The 19,391-nt window shown below is 41.7% G+C and overlaps 1 protein-coding gene across 1 annotated transcript in view; it reads right to left on the reverse strand.

Annotated features, from left to right (window-relative positions):
* Positions 1-405: 405 nt before the first annotated feature.
* Positions 406-19,391, reverse strand: part of ELOVL2 (ELOVL fatty acid elongase 2) — a 50,041-nt gene continuing 31,055 nt past the window's right edge. The window contains exons 4-8 of the mRNA XM_054284692.1: positions 8,486-8,563; positions 7,763-7,934; positions 5,580-5,704; positions 3,399-3,533; positions 406-2,748 (exon numbers count right to left, since the gene is read on the reverse strand). Of these exons, the coding sequence (XP_054140667.1) occupies positions 2,620-2,748; positions 3,399-3,533; positions 5,580-5,704; positions 7,763-7,934; positions 8,486-8,563 (639 nt within the window). The 3' untranslated portion in view covers positions 406-2,619. The remainder of the gene's footprint in view (positions 2,749-3,398; positions 3,534-5,579; positions 5,705-7,762; positions 7,935-8,485; positions 8,564-19,391) is intronic.

Raw genomic sequence — 19,391 nt, forward strand, 5'->3', positions numbered from 1 at the left:
TGGGTTTGATTGCCATAGTAAACTTTAACACTTAGCACAGCTGACGCTTTCCACCTTGATAGTCAAATGCATGCTTTGCCATCAAAAGATTATGGACTCCACTCGGCCTAAAATCCATGCTGGGCCACACAACCCTTGTGTTGCCTGCCTTAGATGAAGGGTCCAGCTCATGGCTTGTTCACTATCTTGTCATCTCCTTCAAATTCCTCCGCCTTTACCCTGGCTTCCAGTATTAAACTGATTTCTACAGAGCTCTGAAGCTCTCCCTTTACTCAGGGCTGTGTAAAACACCCTCAGTCAAACCCACTAATTTCTTAGGTCTTGGGATTTTTACAGTATCAACCAGAAATGCCTGTAAAGTTTCTGGACGGGCCAGAGAGAAATAGCATATGCATAGAGTGTCCAGGCTTTGTGAATGCAGGGTTCTTGGTTTGTTTTGTTTGGGTTTTGTCTTTTGGGTGGCTGCTTTCCCCCATATTGAGTGTTAAATAAAACAAAACACTGACTTTCAGTAAGTGAAGTTTCATGACCATCTTCATGAAGAGGGGAACAAATGTGAATATGCACCAGTTAGACCTAGGCTGGTGTGGTAGTGTAAAAGGGTTTGAATGTTGCAGCTATTTTGGTCACCCAGTTCACGACAATGAAGTTCAGCAGTCAGGCTGCTAAGAGGTGCTGTTTCTGCTGTAGCATTTTGGGAATTTCTGTTTCCTGCTGAAGCAGAAAAGTTTTGTCCACATTACAATGGAGCTAGGACTGGCTGGAGACAGATGGCATTCAATGGGACTTTCAAGCACACAGTCAAGCAGAATTCTGACACAAGACACCCTTCTTCATGCCATTTTCTCCTCCTGCTTTTACTGGACAACCCCATCTGTTCTTCTTCCCCTCCTGTACCACTTCCTCAGCCTCTTTCCTTCCTATCCATGAGCCCTCTGGGCTGTGGTCTCTCCTTGTGAGGCTGGCTGCCCTGTATCCATACTGCTCCCTGGGATAAACCTTCCTCCTGCCTTTATGCCTGCAGTCTTCAAGACCTCCTGACAGCAGATCATCTAAATGGGGATATCTGGAGGAGATAACTGACCCTCTAGAAGTGGAGAAAAATTGGACAGCAGGATTTGGGACAGCCTCTTCTACATGTGGGCCTTCTGTGGCTGCTTGGGCCCTCCGTGTTGGCTAGGTATGTGTTTTGTCCTCCTCCTGCTGTGGGACACTGCAAGGTGACAGGAGTGAGAGGACATATTTCCTTTACAGAACTGCTTCACTTCAAGGGACTTGCTGGGCTAGAGTGACTCCAAAAGTTGTTGTCAAGAGAATTTTATACACGAGAATGGAAGAGATCTGAACTACTTCACTGTGAGGAAAAAAAGTCTGTCTATTTTTAATAGAGGAAATTAAGTGGGCTAAATGAGAAACAGGTGAGGGCAGACTCATGAAGTTAACCCTGGGTATTCTTCATTTCTAAGCATTTAAGTGGGGGTAAATGCAGTGAACTGTAGCAACAGAGATGGTGATGGACTGTTGGGAGACACCTTTATAGCTGCAGACAGCAGATATCTCCTTCCTTCCCCTCCAGCAGCTTGTGCCTTGATCCCGTCTGTTTTTCCAGCCAGAGACCAGTCTGAGTAAGGTCCACCTGCCACAGAAACTCCTGTATAACCTGCTTGGCTCATTGCTGAGCTCACAGATTTTCTGCATCTTCTAGTCTATTAATATGTAGCATGACAGTTTGCTTTGAATTAGCAACGTTTGTATAGGATTAACTTTACCCACATTTACACTCAAGGATTTATCTGCCTTAAGTTTGCATGACCCTATCTCTTTCAAAATCCATTTACTTACAACTTCTGTTAAGTTAGCACATCCAAAGTGACTTGTTTTGCTCTATGTTCAGAATTCCATTCTGAGCAGTGCCAGGGGCTACCAGCCCAGCCCCCTGAAACAGAAAGCTCCTGCCAGCCTTCCTGGCATTTGAATCAGGTTGCACTTGTGTAAAGCAAGTGAGTGTGGAGCCACAACTGCCTGCAAACTGTGGGATGGTGCACCTGGGCTCTGCCCTCTATCATGTCCTTCCCCAGGGCTCCCACAGGATCAACTGCTACCTTGCTAGTGTGCTTTGAGGAATTGCTGAGAAGCAGAAAAGAGGGGTATGGTGATGGAAGAGGTACAATTCTCACCTTTCCTGCCACCCCTCCTTTATTTTCCTGGCCTTGGCTGCAGTTCAGCTGGATGTACTGGGTGCACTGTGAAGCCTTGCCTCAAGACCTCTGACATGCACAGAAAGTGCTCACCATGTTAGTCTGAACAGAGTCCTAACCTTTTGAAGGCATTGATGGATTTATCCATCAAGTGTTTCATAAGGCGTTTTTGTGTCAGCATTAGAGATCAGAAAGGTTTTCTTTTTCATGAGAAAGATCTTGGCCTTCTTTGTTCTGATGTTGATCTTTGACAAGACAAGTAATTCTACTCATTTTGTTAAAACTTAAATAGCAGTACATTAATAAGTGTCTGGTACAAAGAACTGATAAATGTAATCAAATAGGTTTTAAGCTAAAGCTTGTAATTCAGTCTTTTTTCTTCTTTTTCTCTTTAGAAAAAAAACCATGGGAAACACTATACTTATTGTGCCTTCTTATTATTCTGCAATCCGTTGGCAGCAGCAAAGTAGTCCTTATGGAAACCATTCTTGATTTCTGTTGTGGCAGGGGTTTCCTTTACAGCTGTTCTTGAAGGTGCTTTCCGGTATGTCTATAAAAGCAAAATCCAAAATAAATATTTGGATTTGTTTAAAGCCCACCAAAACACTGCTTATGGTTAATTGTAAATGGAACTTCTCTGCTGTTTGTTGATGCAGATGTATATATTTTCTTCAGACTGCATTAGGAGTACAGTAGCCTTTTCACTGCTGTGGGTGATTTTACTTTACTAGCCTTACTGTAATACTCCTCAATGTCAAAAGAGATTTCAAGCCTTGTACACTAAAAGCTTTGTGTATGCAGGCAGGCTAGAGCACTCCCTGCTAAAGATGTTGAAGTAAACTAGGCAAAGACAGAGCTCCATTTTTTTTTTCCCCTAAGGAGGAGAAAGACTCAAAAATTTGCCCACCAAAGCAAATTCAGACCTCCTACGTACTAAATGCAGTACCTGATCTGCTATACAAGTGCAGAAGGGTTGAGCTGCAATGAGGAGGTCATCACTACTGAATAACTCTCTCTCAGATGTGGCTGTATCTGTTATTCTTAAATGATGTATATATTTTAAAGAAATGATGTATATATTTTAAGACTAACATATTTTAAGCACTGATGGTCATTCTACATCTGAGTCCACCCAGACTGCTATCCACAAAGTTCTGTTTCCCCCCATCTTTGTCAGAGAGCTCTCAGAAGACTGCTTACCTTAATGTAGAAGTTGATGAAGAGGATGACCAGTGTGGCCATGTAGGAGGACTGGAACATGAGGCAGCCGAATGGGAATCCACATGGCTTCACAGCTGCGCTGAGTGTGTGCACAATAGTGAGCAGAAACTGGATCTGTGGAGAGACGACAATGCAGGTGTATTTGCTGAGAAAGGGCCCTTTATAACCTCTGAATGCATTGTGAGGGTTAAGTTAAAATGGTGCACTTCTGAAATTAAATAAAATCCTAAGGGGTCAGACGTTTCTAAAAGTAAGTTTATAGGCCTAGTTGAAAAAAGGGAAGCTTTTTTGCCTCTCAGGTTTGGTAGATTTTGCTCTATCTTCCAGTCCTTGTCACAGGTACAGTTGTTGTCTCTGTTGCTGGACAGAAACCGGAGGAAACTCTGAAGATTCCTGGCAATAGCTTTAGAAGTCTGAACAGAAAAGGTGAAACTCAGGTCCAAGCATTTCGGATAGGTTATCACTTGCATTAATGGAGTTAAGGAGGGGACAAAGGAAGCAAAAATGAGACAGGGAAGCAATTGCAGAGACTTGCCTGTATTTAGAACTGTCAGCCACAGCCCACACTAATTCTCCTTAGCCAGATAAGTGTGCCCTCAAACCAGTGTACTAAGGTGCATTTCCAACAGGGAAGTGTGTTTCACCTGCAGGGATGGTCTCAGAGAAGCAGCTCTTGCTAGGCAAATTTCTACATAGGCATTTTAAAGCTCACTGCAAAAATCTCAACTTCCAAATAATATGAACAGGCTCTAAGATAAAAGTAAAAGAAACTTTATTTCATATCAAGCCTTATATCTTGTTGATAGGAACTTTTGATGTGGCTCAGCTCCTCAGCTACAGCAACAGGTGGAACAGACTTTTAGAAATCAATTTCTGTATTGCCTAAACTTTGTTTACACCATTTTGCAGTTGTACCACTGTGTTGTGTGTTAACCTGGCTTGGCTGCCAGCTGCACACCTGGCAGCTCTCTCCCTTCTTCTCCTCAGTAGAGTAGGGGGAGAAAATAAGATGAAAAGAACTTGTGGATTGAGATAAATTTAGGGAGAGTAATTGATAAAGCTTACCTATTACTGTTATAAACAAATTAGACTCGAGGAAGATTAGTTTCAAGTGCTGCCAATTAATAACACAGAAGGATAGCAAGAAATAAAATTAAAACCACCTTCCTCTAAACCCCTGTTCCTTCCCAGGTTTAACTTCACTTGTGAACTTCAGTCCTCTACTTCCTTCCGTGTGGTGCAGGGGGATGGGGTTTGTAGCCAGCCTCTCGTGCTTTGGCTTTGCTGCTCCTTTCTCCTCACACTCTTTCCCTGCTTCACTGTGGGGTCCCTCCCACAGGAGAGAGTTCCAACGTGGATATTTCCCATGAGCTGCAGTTCTTCACAAATTGCCCCAGCATGAGTCTCTTCCACAGGGTCCAGGCTTCAGGAACAGGCATTTCCTATGTGGTCCCCATGGGGACACAGATTCTGCCAGCAAATCTGCTCCAGAGTGGGCTCCTCTCTCCATGGGTCCACGTGAGCCTATTTCCCCACTGGCTGTATTCCTTCAGGGCAGACATGTCCATTGCTGCAGCGCGAGGTCCTCTGTGGGCTGCAGGGGAACAGCTTCACCAGCATCTTCATCACTGCTGCAGGGGAGTTTTTGGTGCTAATTCCTTCCTTCTGTTCTGACCTGGGTACTTAGAGGCCTTCTCACATTTCCTGTTTTCTCTCTCAGCTGCTGTGCTATGTGTTTCACCCTTGAATAAATATGATATCACGGAGGTGCTCCCAGCTTTGCTGATGGGCTCAGCTTTGGCCAGCAGGGGCGTCTGTCTTCGACCTGGCTCTGTCAGACATTTTTTGTGACTTTTAAATCAGTTTTTTCCACAATTAAAGAGCAGTTATTTCCTATGCAATGGTTCAAAATGAACAGAATTTTGTGGACTAAAGAGTATCTACTGTTTGTTATCTACAGATAACACTTCTGAACAAAATTTCCTTCATTAAATTTATTAAGCTGCACTAGTGACTTATGCTGTATGATAGTTTAGTTATACTTCAATTCTAACTGGCTTAATTGTGTAAATAACAATGTTTACCTATAGTTAATTTCATCCTCTCTCACATTTTGAAGGATTTCTGGTAGTTAAAAATGAGAGCAAAACAGATACATACCAGCTGTGCCTGAGTGAGGTATTTCTTCCACCAGAGATATTTGCGCATGGAAGGGATGACTGACAGTCCATAGTAAGAATACATAAGCACATGGATAAAGCTATTCAAAGTGGGTCCAAAGAAGCCTATAAAAATCCAGTAGGGAAAAAATAATTAAGTACAAACTGCTAAAAAATGAGAGAGGATATTACCGCTTGTTGTATTGCTTCTGTATTGAATCTCTTGCAAATATAAGTGTTCCTGTAGGGGGACAGAATATACGAAAATAAAGGTAGTGTAGAAAGTAATCTTACACCTAAGGAGTTGCAGCTGGGCCAATTATCAAAGATTAGGAACAGGCCTGACTTTAATAAGTCACAGCTGTAACCAATGAGAAGAAGAGTGCTGTAAAAGAATGGGGTGGCTGGGTGAGAAGGGAACTGGAGTCGGTTGGCTCCTTTGTGAAGAAGAAAGAGTCAGTGCTCTGAGGAGCTGCCTGTGAGAAACACCAAAAATGTATGAAACTTTTGTGATATGGAGACAACAGTGTCGAATCCCTGCAATAAGATGACAACATATTCCTTCCATGCTTATTTCTTGCTGAAGGTATTCCTGATGTGTAGAGGTGCTCTCCTAGGGACAACTGAAAAACCAAATGGTACTTCCTAGAGGCTTGTTCTTATGCTGAATTTTGTATTTTTATCTGGTATTTTTCTTCTCCTCCACTTTTTCCTATTATGTAGTTTACATGCTGTTTTTCCCCTCTCCTAAAGCTCTTCTTGCTGAGTCTTTCCATTATTCCTGTAAGCTTTAAACAATGCTGCTGATGACTTTGTTTTTGGTAGGTAGCTTAGGACCCTGGGAGACACCTGTACTCCTGCTCTCTGATGCAGTAGCAAGGACTTTACTCTGAATTAAACTAGCCTTTTGTGCCTGTGTTTGATCACCACTCTTGTTTTCTTCACTGGCTCTTCTGCTAGATGCACATGTATAGAATTTCATCCCTGATAATACCTTGCTACTCTTATGAGTTACATTTAGTGAATACTAGTTCTAGAGAAAATTAATTATCCTCTGTACTTTGCAGACTGTAGAGAAGCAGCAGCACAACTCTGCTGTGTGCTTGTAAGTTTGATGGCAGTGCTACAACTACAAGAGGGACTCGCCAGTTGTTCTGATGTTGCTGCTGATTAATTACTTAGCTGCTGGTTTAATTACAGTAGTGTAGCACTAGTGTAGACTGGGGGCACCACACATTACAAAGCACAAACCCCCACTGATTTGTTTACACATCTAGAAATAGTTCCTAATCGCTATGAAATCTCTGATCCCTGCTTCTACCTCTAACACTGATTTACTTTGATTTTGTGCTGTCCACAGTAAGTGCCAACAAATGTGAATTCTGCTTTTAGATCTGAAAAAGACCTGCAACAAATTTCTTTACAAATGTTGCAACGGGCTGAGGTAACTCACTCTAACGGGTTTCAGGAAAACTGGGTTTTTTCTCAGCTTTGGAAGCAGTTCCACAGGAAGCCTCTAGCTGTGTGAAGCCCTGGAAAAGTGTGCCTGTTGTGAAACAGCTGAAGTAGTTCTCTGCTGTTTGAAGTTCTTATACAAATGCCAAGTGACCAGCCTGTGGCACTATAGATCCCTTCCTAACAGGGAAGATGATGACAGCTACTATAACCTTCTGAGGATGTATCTTCATATGAAACAGAATAAACCCAAATTGATATTTTAATTAGTGACTAAGTAATATATCTTGCTAAAGCAGAGATTGATGTATACAAGAGTTGAGCCTATGAAAGGGCTGTTGATTTAATTTGTTGTTGTGATTGATAAAGGCTTTACCAGGGCCATGACTTCTTCCTGCATCTGCTTTTGGAGTAGGTCTTGTGTGTGCTAGCCCGTCTGTGCTACTCAGTACTGTGATGCTTAAAAGTGGTTTGAAGAGAAGTAAATACATGAGTTTGTGGCAGCTAAGTGAAAAGTCTAAGGCCTAACACTCAGGTATTTTTGGCCTGCACTTTCAACAATGCTTTTCATTTTCCTGTGTTCTGCATGTGGTCAGCAGTTCTGAAAGGCTCTGAACCCTAAAGGTGCCCTCACATTGCACAGTGACACAATTCCTTTGCATGCTGATGTGATTCCTCCCCAGCTGCAGCTGACTTAGACCCCAGGTGATGAAGCAAACAAAGACTTACTCTGCCCACAAGGTATCCAGTTCAGAACACACCACCAAATGTTAAACATAGTGGCATGGTGATACACGTGAAGGAAGGTGATCTGACTGCTTTTCTTTCTCAGCACAAAGAAGATAGTGTCCATGAATTCAATTACTTTGGAAAAATAATACCACCACAGCACCTTGGCTACCTGTACAAGCAAGAACAAAGGAGCAAGAGATCAATATCTGTCCATACAATTGCTTAAATATTTCTGTACTTCTTCACTCCCTAGGCATGCAACTTCTCAGAAGGCATTAATATGCTATAAAAGGAGAAGCACAAGCTCTGTCTTGAATTTTATTTTGCTTTTCAATGAAGCAGTTTTGTAAAAAACACATATCTTTTAAGAAATTGTATAAATAATTATAAAAATATAATTTAAGAAATAGAAACTTTGAGGAAGGGTTTTCTAATTGTTTTGTTGGGATTTTTTTCCAAAGGTGCAGCTTTGTGAGTGGGTTTTTTCTTCATTTTGGGGTTGTTTGTTCAGTTTTTTTAAGGGTGATACCATTTCCTTGACCCTGAACAGATTTTGTTGCCAGTTTCTTTTTTTGAAGAAAAAAAAAATCTAAATTTGATACTCTATACAATGAAATCTATCCTCCCCTAGAGTAGAGATATTTTATCAGAGCTCAGGATATGTCCTAGGACAGTTAAAACAGACAGGATGCTGAGGGCTGAGCTGTTTTTGTCTCTCACCCGGATATCAGCCTCCCCTGCGCTGTGGAGGTTCTGGCACTGCAGGTTGTAGCCGCCTTCCCATGTGGCAAGGATGAGCTGGAACAGAAAACAGAGGAATTGTGTTCGTGAGCAGATGGAATGGTTTTTCCCCCTGCAGTTGTTCTGTCCTCATTGGTGGGTACCCACTCCTTCCATGAACTGATGCTGTTGAACCAGACAACTTGTTAATGTCTTGTACTGTGAAAGGGGAAAGACATCAGTTAAGCTGGAGAGATAAAATGATGCATTTCTTCTCTTTCTCTGGCTTTAGAGCCTTCAAGGCATCCATTAAAATATCTTATTATGTAATGCACCTCTAAATCCTTGCTTCAAAGAAAATGTTGGAATAGTGTATCTTTGTCCTGAAGCAGTATGAACAGAGCTTAATACGGCTACTTGTGCAAAGCTGTCCTTGAGAAAAATTCCCTGTTTGCCAGGGAAGCAAACAGAAGGCAAATGCAAAGTAGTGCAATGGGAGAATTGCATACGTGTCTCTATCCTCCACTGTTAAATGTTGGAGGAAGTGAAGGAGAGCAGGCACGGTGCTGAGTGCAGGGGTGAAATAGCACACAAGCAATTTCTTAGATTCTGCACATGTCACACGGGGAAGCAGAGCAATGAAATATCAGAGTGCAGCACTGGGATGGAGCAGGTTTCTAGAAAACCATATGGTAGTCTCCAATATGGACTATTTTTATAGCAACAGCCACCTAAAGCACTCAGCAGCCCTTGTGGAAGAGAGAGCATCATCTTTTGCTTATAAATGCCATGCCGAATCCATTGATTTTTAAAAGATCTTGCTAATTTTCAAATAAGTGCAAAGTGGGTTTGGGGACAAACTGAGCAACTCATGTTCTGGAGTCTTTCTCACCCTCTACAGACACTGCAGAGAGTGAAGGTGGGAGAAATGCATCCGTGTTATGCTGTAAGCAGAACTGCAAGATGCTGAGAGAAGTGGGTCACTTCCAGCTCTGGAGCTACATTCACAGGAATGATGTGTGTCAGCACAGAACTTTTCCCTCTAGTTCACAATGAAAAGAACTGTTCTGTGTTGAATCTGTGACAGCCTATATAAAAGTGAAGCAGAGACATCCTCAGTGATCAAAATAAATTAATTCCTAGAGTAAATACATTAAAAATTTATTATTGATAATATTCGGAGGATTAGAAAGTAGCCTAGAATGTTTATTTTAAATTTACATTAAAATGCACTGAAACCTGGAGAACCACAGTCTTTTACTATTTTTCTTCTGAATTCACACTCTGTCATTATCCCTGTAATATGAACTTAGCTGTTTTAGGTGGCCAAAGCAACCCATAGAAATTGCAGAGAGAGATGACAGTATATAGCTAATGAGTGTTTTATAGATAAATTATATGTAACAATTGAAACAAACATATTCCTTTACATTTTTCTGCTTTGTCCAGAAACTTGGCCTCAAAATTTTGTGCTGCAGTAGGTAAAATGTTGGTTCACAGAATTTGCTGGAAAATGTACAATTTTCAATATTTTGATCAGTCTATTTTACAACTCTTCCAGTCTGTGAATTATTACAGTGGATTGATTTTTGAAAAATCTTTTGCATGTTGTCTCCTTGTGTATTAAAGGTGAGGAGTGAGGGCCAGTTGATTGCCCAGCAGGTCCTGGGTAAAGCCCTGAGGAAGGAAGGTGGTGTCTCACCATATGTCAGGAGCTGCAGTCTTCCATGGAGATACCTTGGGGATATTTTTGGTCTGGACTAATTGATGCTGGTTTTTTGTTTGCTTTTTTTAACCATCTGGTAAGTAGTAGAGTGAGCCTTGCCAAAGAACTCTGTTGTGCTTTCACTTCTATATTAAACCTATTTTTGATGATACCTTTGCCAGCAATTTGTTGAATGACCTTAAAACAGGCATTCACCAAAAATTGGTGTAGTCAGCAGGTTTGCAAGCTGACTACAATCACTGACTACTCACAAAAGCATGGAAGATGTCCAAGTCCTAAGTTCTCAGACAATGGGCTCAGGATAACTGGTGTGATTGGAAAGCTGTGGAGGAACATCTGTAAGTTGCTAGGGGCTGTATAAAGGCTAGGAAGAAGAAAGTGATCATTTGCAAAGTGTTAGATACCTTTCCAGAAGCTGCCTGCCACTACAGAAAAGATAATATTAAAGACAAACAAGGACTGAAAACTGAGAAGGAAAGCAACTGAGTTACTACTGTCCTTTAAAACAGAACAGCTCCAGAGACAGCTACAGGAGGAACAGAAAGAAAATGAAAAGTTGAAGGAAAAAATAGACCTAATGTTTATGTGGGCTCCAAATCTTCCTGACACTGTGCAGATTAGTAAACTAAATTACATCACAAGACTAGAAGGGTAACAGATGGAATGGTCCCTGGGATAAAAAACCAGAGTTCTGCACCTGGGATACAGCAACCCTGGATGTACAGACAGACTGTGGAACGAGAGGCTGGAGAGCAGCCCCATGGAAAGGGACCTGGGGCTCCTGGTCAATGGCAAGCTGAACATGAGCCAGCAGTGCCCTGGCAGCCAGGAGGGCCAACCCTGTCCTGGGGGGCATCAGGCACAGCATGGCCAGGCAGGCAAGGGAGGGGATTGTCCTGCTCTGCTCTGAGCTGGGGCAGCCTCACCTCCAGTACTAGGGGCAGTTCTGGGAGGCAAAATATGACAAAGATATCAAGCTGTTAGAAAGCATCCAAAGGAGGGTAACAAAGATGGTGAAGGGCCTTGGGGGCAAGCCTTACAAGGAGAGACTGAGGTCACTTGGTCTGTTCAGACTGGAGGAGACTGAGGGGAGACCTCACTGCAGTTACAACTTTCTCATGAGGGGAAGAGGAGGGGCAGGCACTGGTCTCTTCCCTCTGGTGACCAGTGACAGGACCCAAGGGAGCAACATGAAGCTGTGTCAGGGGAGTTTTAAGTTGAATATCAGTAAAAAAGTTCTCACCCAGAGGGTGGTTGGGCACTGGAAGAGGCTTCCCAGGGAGTTGTTACAGCACCAGGCCCAACAGAGCTCAGGAAGTGTTTGGACAATGCTCTCAGGCACATGGTGTGACTGCTGGGGTGTCATGTGCAGGGCCAGGAGTTGGAGTCAATCATCTTGATGGGAGTCTTCCAATTTGACACATTTTATGAAGTTTTCCTCTCAGTGCTGAACAGGTGAGCTCAGTAGTATCTTGAGGTTTTGCATCTATTTTTTTCAAGTATTTCATTCAAAGGTTGCATGTTTGAAAATGAGATGAAAAAACCCTTAGAGGCTCATAAAAATATTTCTTTTCAACATCAATATTTCTTTTCAATTTTTTGTGTCGCAATTTTTTAATTTGGTAATTACATAATCTGCAACTCTTTACAAATGGTCAGCAGGCAAATGGGGAGTAAGCTTTGGGGCCAGAATACCACTCTGTCAGACTGCATGGTTTTATTTAATTTCTTTTGTTCATTCTTCCATGATTTTAAAAATACCAGATTTTTAAGATCATTCTGTTCACTTATTCCTCTGTCATTTTACTTGGCAGAAGAGTTTCCTCTGGTTTGTGTCTGCATTTCAAAAGGCAGTAGCTTAGACTGGAGGGTTTTTTTACTTATTTTAATCTCAGTCTTTCACATCAGCTTTTCTGTAGCTCGACATTTCTATTCTCTGTTGTAGGCACCTAATATACTGCTGTGTCTCCTTTAAGGAAAATAATTCAGTTTTGAGTTTTGACTGAGTTTTGACTCCTCTGCTTTGCGAGATAATTTTCAAGATTTCTGGCTAACTTCCTTATTAGGAAAAGAAAAAAAGACAGGAAAGCGTGGAAATTTGGAAAGCAGCGAGTAATTTTTATGGGTTCCTGTGGGATCCTGGTGATCTTAGGCAATGTCTTTCCTGTTGGCTGTGGAAGGTAAGCAGCTCACTCAATGGTGCCAAATGAGCCAGATGCATATCAGGAACAGAAGCCACAGAAGCCAGTCTTGACACAAGGCATTTTGGTACAAGGTCTCTTTTTTTCTGATACCAAACCCATACATTACTTGCGCTGTTTCAGTCACATTCCCTTTTGTATGCTGAACAGTCACAACTCTGCAGAGCTGATGGTGTATCAATCTCTCAGAGATGGCGCAAGTGCAGGAACTATCAAAGAGAGGAGAAATCCCCTCTATCTTTTGAAACACAAATTCTCTCCCTGTAACAAACAATTCTTTGCATTCTTTGCATTCTTGGTAGCCTATTCTGAAAATAGCATTAGAACAAGTATTGTTTGAAGCTATTTGGAAAAACAGATCACGTAAAGAGCAAAGTGCTGACTTGTGAAAAATTTCTGCTAAGCAGCAACATTCTATTAATTAGTAGAGTTTTCATCTTTTGCTGTTTGCCCTAATGTTATTCTTAACAGATTCCTGTTTTCACACTAATTACTTCTATTCATCTACTCAAGTACAAACAGCACAAGAATTCACATGAGTTGTTTTGGCACTATAGTCCAGCTCCTGCCTTATTTTTGTAAATAGGGAATCAGAGTGTTCAGAATTGAAAGCTGGTTCCTTTGTCAGAGGTTTCAGGGGTGGGCAGCAGGTACCTAAAGATGATGTAATCCTCTCACCTCACTGAGTAAGCTCTGACAGCCTCACCCAGGAGCCTGTGCTCTTCTCATTTTAAGCTCTCAAATTCAAAAATATCACAGCTGTAGCTTGTTTTTCATCTGTTCCCCATAGGCTAGAAAGGAAAGTGATGTGATTTTCTAAATGGATATTGCCATTTCTACTGACTGCAGGTTCTCTGTGCTCTTTTGAGTTATAGAAAATTCTCTGTGCATGGTTGGACTTCCTCAGAGAGGAAATGCCTGGAAGCAATAAGATATTCCCCCTTGTCCCAGGGCAGGAGGAAGGCAGAGGGTGAGGCAGCAGCACTGGGCTACATGAGGCTGGTGAGCAGTCACCAGGGGTGTTCCTCAGGATCGGTTCTAGGGCCAGTGCTGTGCAAATACCTCTCAGTGATCTGGAGGCAGGAATTGAATGCCCCCTTAGCAGGTTTGCTGATGGTATCAAACAGGGAGGTGCTGCTGACTCTCTCGAGGGACAAGAGTCCTTGCAGAGAGGTAGAGTGGAGCATTGGGCAGTCATCAGTGGGATGAAATTTAACAATTAAAATCCAAATGCTGGATCTGACTGCTGGGATGTCCTTACTTTCTAGTTTTTATGTAACTTTTCTGCTGACAAATCTTATGGCTACTGCTTAGCTCTAATTGCAGTTCTGCTATCTCTGAGGTCTGCCTTTTGCAGCCTTCCCAAAACCCTCTGATTTTAAGGATTCCCACAAGTCCCATTCTCAGTTCAACTAAAAAGAAACTTTTGTAACTGTGTTGTGCACTAACTACTTTGTGTTTTATAGAGCTTTACTGCAGTATATCTGTTTATTACTTGTTCAAAGCACCTTTTTTGTTTGTATTAAGCATTGCTATATTACAACACAGCAATTTTAATGTTGCAAAAGTTTAATTAGTTTAAAGGGTACAAGCTATATTTGATAGTAATTATGATTCGTTGTTTGAAAGTCTCGCTTGTTTTAAGGGCTTAACTCAAAACTTTTCTCTATGTCTATACTTTTATCTACTGTCACTGTAAGATTTTGAGAACTTTCTGTGAATCTGTTTCTTATTTCTCTCTCTTGTATGGTGAAATTTTTTTGATAGTTTGGTCTATTATTTGTTGCACACACTGAAGTAGGTAAGGTATTACTATTAGTATCACCCCTAAAACACTTAATACATATAGACCTATTTTACAAAGTTCCCTTAGCTAAGGTGTAAAGCTCCATTCTTTGAATAAATCATTTAACTATGACGTATTGTCTTCTTTAATTTGAGTTGCTAAATCTTTTAGGTTTTGTATGTTTTTATGGATGGATTTAGAATGGTTGGATAGGTTCATAAAAAAAAATCCTTTTAATTCTAAGTATGAACTGGGGGAGGAAGGGCTGGAGAGCAGCCCTGTGGAAGGGGATCTGGGAGTGCCACTTGGTTAGTGCCATGGCTTCCCCGAATGTAAAACTTAGTGGTGGTGTTGTGCCAAACAAACCCAGGTGCTGAATAGGAAACACCCCACAAGATTTGCCATGGGGGAAATATTTTGTTATTTCTCTTTATGATGCATTCAAGATATTTTCCATGGGGACAGAACTGTCAAAAGTGTGCTTTAGGCTACTGCATGGTGAGGGTCTCCAGCTCTCCATTAGGGTCTGGTTAGAGGTCAAAAAATTGCATGCATTGTGTCTCCCCCAAAAAGATCTGCTAATTCTGTAATCACCAACTGGAGTTTGCTATGCTGACCTGCAGAACGTACTGCTGGACCCCAAGTTGGATATCTCCTCCACCTGGACCATTGTAGCTAAAAGGATGCTGGTTATTCCAGATGGAAGAAATATATGGTCCTATGCTTTCTTCCCGTTTTTAGGTCAGAGAGTTCATAACATGGTGACAAAAAATACAAGCCTGTTCCCAAGTGAAGTTGAGATAATTGTTTGAATTTTTTTATCAACAAAAACTCTTTCAAATGTAAAGCCATATTGTTGAGAAACTACCAGCCAGTTCTATTTAATACTCCTTAAGTAAATGGGAGCCTGATAGAAGGATTAGTGAACTAATGACTTCAAAATTACTTTGGAATAGTAATTACTTTGAGTATTGCTGTTGTCTGGGATAGTGGGACAGGCTAAAAGAAACCCTGTCTAGGCTTATTTTCCATGAGTCTTTGATTACATCTGCTCTGAATATCTCCCCTATCATATTTTGTGGTATCAGTGGTGGTATTAGAAGCTGTGCACATATGGAAAACCTAATCATATGAAGTTTTATTCTTGATTTCCCATAAGGTTCTACTGAATTCTTTTTGAACGTGCACGAGAGATCCAGAGCACTGCATTTTTCAATGACCAGGTTAAATGTTCTACTGAAATGCAGAGCTCAGAAAGGTCAGTATGAAAGACAAGAAGAACACAGAGGATGAAAACTGAGATGTGAAGACAACGCGCCCACCTGGAATAACGGCAAGCAAGGACAGCAGAGTCAGCTATTCAGCTCTCCAAATAAATTATTTGATTAAGATAGAAGAACACCTGGTAATTTAACTCCATTCACACAAAGTTCTTACTTGATCAAAAGATCAGTTTGCTCTTGCCCTTACATTTCACAGAGTGCTTTACAATGCACTCTTGGTGACCTTTTGCTCTCTAGGTTTTTCTTTTTCCCTCTTCTCCTTTTCTTCAAATGATAGAAAAGTGTACCTGATCTCTTCTAGTTTCTCACTTTGTTCTTTTTCTCTTTCTGCCCTAAGGTACAAATAGTCTTTCAGTACTAAATAATTGCTTCAAAGGAAGCCTTCACCTCAAGCACCAACATTGATGGATCTAGAATCTTTCCGTATTTCTGTACTTAATTTACATTTGTTAACTTCTGGACACTTAATGAAGGAGTAAACAATAATTTATCACAAAACCCCAAAACAAAATCAAAACAAATACGAAAAGCAAGATTATGTTGAAGTTGTATTTCTACAGTAAAATTCCAGAACAGTTCAAATTGATTAAGATCTTTTTCCCCTTTCTGCATCATCTGCACTGTTAAAGGTTTACTTAGAATTTGTGTTACGCAAGCTCCATCTTTTCTACACTTGCACAGATAGGAAGCAAATCCTTCTAATGTGAGTCATTATAATGATGGAATAAAACAGAGTTTTAGTGCTCCTTCTATTTTTGATTTGTTCCTTTTGTTTTTTCCCATTATGTCTAATTCAGGCATTATACTTTCTAGTAATATGTGAGATATATCCTCAGTTGTAGTGTGCAGGGCTAAAAGTGGTGGCTGATGGCCCTGATCATTCTGGCACCCCTGGGAATCCTCTCATCACCTTGGCATCTGTGAATATGCAAGTTGTGGCTAGAATTCAGAAACTGGACTTAATGTGGGATGAATTTTCAGCTCCCAGAAACAGCTAAACTGCATTTGGCTTACTGCTCTTTATTTTATTTAATCCTGCAAGGTAGAAGACTTTTTTCCTGGCTCCTCCAGAAAGGTTAATGCACTAGGCTGGCAATACTTGTGAGTTCTGCTCTTTTCCCTTTGCTCTGAAACAAGGGGTCCTCACAGGCAAGCCCTGCTTCCCCACAGGGGTGTGGTTGCTTGCTTACAAATCCCATGGATTTGTAATAAGTCAGAGAAGCTACCTGGGGATACAGGCAGCTTGAGACATCACGCCACCCCTCTGCTAATGACACATATCTCTAGATCTCCTTTTTAATCTCACCCAAATGGTGCGTGTCCTGGTTTTCTCAGTGCCTGATCAACAGAAGGACTTGGGTGAGACCTTGATGACCAGCTGAGATTTGATTTAAATAGGGCAGAGGTGATACTGCTGGGGAAAGCAGCCTTGGACTGTGGCAGAGATTATGTCTATTCCTATTAGTGAGAGAGAGTATCCTCACCTGAGTAATTTCAGAATTCAGAGATCAGCAGCAATCTCTTTTGTTTCCAGTTTTAATTTATCACTGAACTTGCGACAGTTTGGCTTCTGGTGCCTCAGGTTGCACCCCTGAAGTGTGGTTTGTAAGCATGTGAAACAATTTTAAAATATGCACAGATGTGATGTTTTTTCACAGTAAACTGGTTTACTGCTCCTAGTTGGTAATTTTAGCATCTAAAGCAAAGATTTGTGCAGAGAAAAGGCATATATATCTTAAGGGAAATTGTTAAACGTTTTGATTTTTGTTGAAGTAAAAAGGTGCTGGCTGTTTTTCCTTATGCAGCATTTGACAATGTTCTAGAAATTGTTGGATCACCGGAGTTAATCTGGGTCTATGAGCACTTACTGGTACAGAAAAGTACACAACAATAACAAACTTCTGATGTGGCTTTCTTTGGTAGCAGCAAGGATGGAAGGAATTGTCTTTTGCCTCCTCAGCAGCCCACCTGCAGCCTGCCCAGTTTAAGCACAGGACCTTGTCTAGGCTTCAGGTACTTGAAAAAAAATGAGCTCCAAACCCAAGTGCCAACTTCACCATATTCAGCTGGGGAAGGCAAGCACCTTTGACAACTTCAGGAAAATCTATCTGCCTAACTCACAGGTCCAAAGGTCCAACAAGCTGCCCTTCTGGGAGGCCTTCAGGGGCACCTAACTCTTTGTTGACTCGAAAATTTTGAGATATCTCATTAGGATGAGGGCAGAGCCATTTATCTTTAGACCTTGTCCCTGGGGGATCCTAGGGGTATCTGGCCTTATGTTAATGGCACATCTTAGAGCTGCCCTGGAGCTGTTCCTCCAAGTGCTTTGCGGATTGGTTGACCTCAAAGCTCAGAGATAAAATCGGCTCCCAGATAGTTCATGCCCACGGTGCAGTGCTGGAGCTCCGGCTCAAAAGAGGAATCTGCCCTTGGAGATTTAAAAACAGCCCTTTTGTTATGACTCTTTGCTGTAATCCTCGCCTTCTTGCCTTGAAGTTGCACAGTTCAACTGTCATGAAGTGCCAGCTATAACTAGTCAGGAGATGAGGGTGAGGAGATCTGGAATTGAAGCACAGGTACCCCCACCAGCAGGTTTACCATGTTTCTCATTAAATCCACCATGTGGGAGAGCCTGTATTTGGAGACACACCCTTTCTTGTGAATGAGATTTTTTTTTTTTCTTTTGAATGTCTAACAAGCAACCCCTACATTCTGGAGCTATTGCAAGAAATGCTGTGTGGCACCTTATAAACAAAACAAAGAAAGATTGTTGGTTATGGGGGTTTCTTTTGGTGAGGTGTAGGTGAGTGGGGGGAATGTGTTTTATCTCTATTGTAGAGCTTCTTATTTTGTGATTGTTCCCCAGTACAGAGACCAGAGGGATTTAGATGCAGTGAGAGGATGGAGCAATAAAACAATTGTTGTGGATGTGTCTAACAAGGAATTGATCCCGGATCACAGGCACTGGAAGGATCAGCTGTGTTTACATAAGGAACCACTGTGCAGAATGTGCTAAATATAGGTAACTCTTGCCTTAATGAGCTTAGTGTCCACAAAAGACTGAGAGAATAAGGGGCATAGAGAGAAGCTTTGGAAATGAGACATTTTGAAATATTGAATCACCATGACTTTATTTGGTAATGAAGATGATTTCTGCTCTCCCATTTGCCTGTTTTTCTTCAGCAGGAATGTGCAGGCTACCTCAGGCAGTACAATACTGCAAGTATTAACTTCCATTCTGCTCCTTCACAGGAGAAGCTGTGATGGGAGCCCGGGAAGTAGACTAAGAGAAAATACAGAGCCAGTAAAATGGAAGCATATTTTGTACAGTGTAAAACCAGCCTAACCGACAGTCCAAAGCTGAGAGAGAAATCTGCATTAGAGCAGCTGGCAGTGCAGATCAGCCATCATGTTCCCTGGGCTCCCAAATCTGCAGAATGTGGAGCTGTGAGCTGGCACTGCCAGCCATGCCCAGCTGCCATCTGGGAGGTGAAAATCAGCGGCCTCCAGCCTCAGAATCAAGGTTTCAAGGGAATAATCTAAGGACTAACATAACTCGGCAACTGTCTGCAGCAAAGTTAGCCTCAGGACGGATGGAGCAGGAAGGGAGCTGAACAGGAGGTGGATAAATACAGTTCCTACCAGGATGCGAAGGTGGCTAAAATGAAATTTGCTTAATTCATGCAAATGTGACCTGCTAAAATTGTCTTTGTTCTTCCATTTATTTACTTGTGGCAGGCCAAATCAGACTGGAAGGGAAAGGGGGCAGCAGTATTGTTTTCTATTCAGTTAATCCTTTTTGCTGAGTCCTGCTACTGCAGCCAGTTATCTGCATACCTTACAGCAAAATGGGGATTTAAACATCAAAGTACTAATTTATATTCTGGAGGACAATCACTGTGGAATCATC

Source organism: Melozone crissalis, unplaced genomic scaffold, assembly GCF_028551555.1.
Source record: "Melozone crissalis strain CALT ecotype California unplaced genomic scaffold, PUWL_Pcris_2 ptg000042l_1, whole genome shotgun sequence".
Lineage (NCBI taxonomy): Eukaryota > Metazoa > Chordata > Aves > Passeriformes > Passerellidae > Melozone > Melozone crissalis.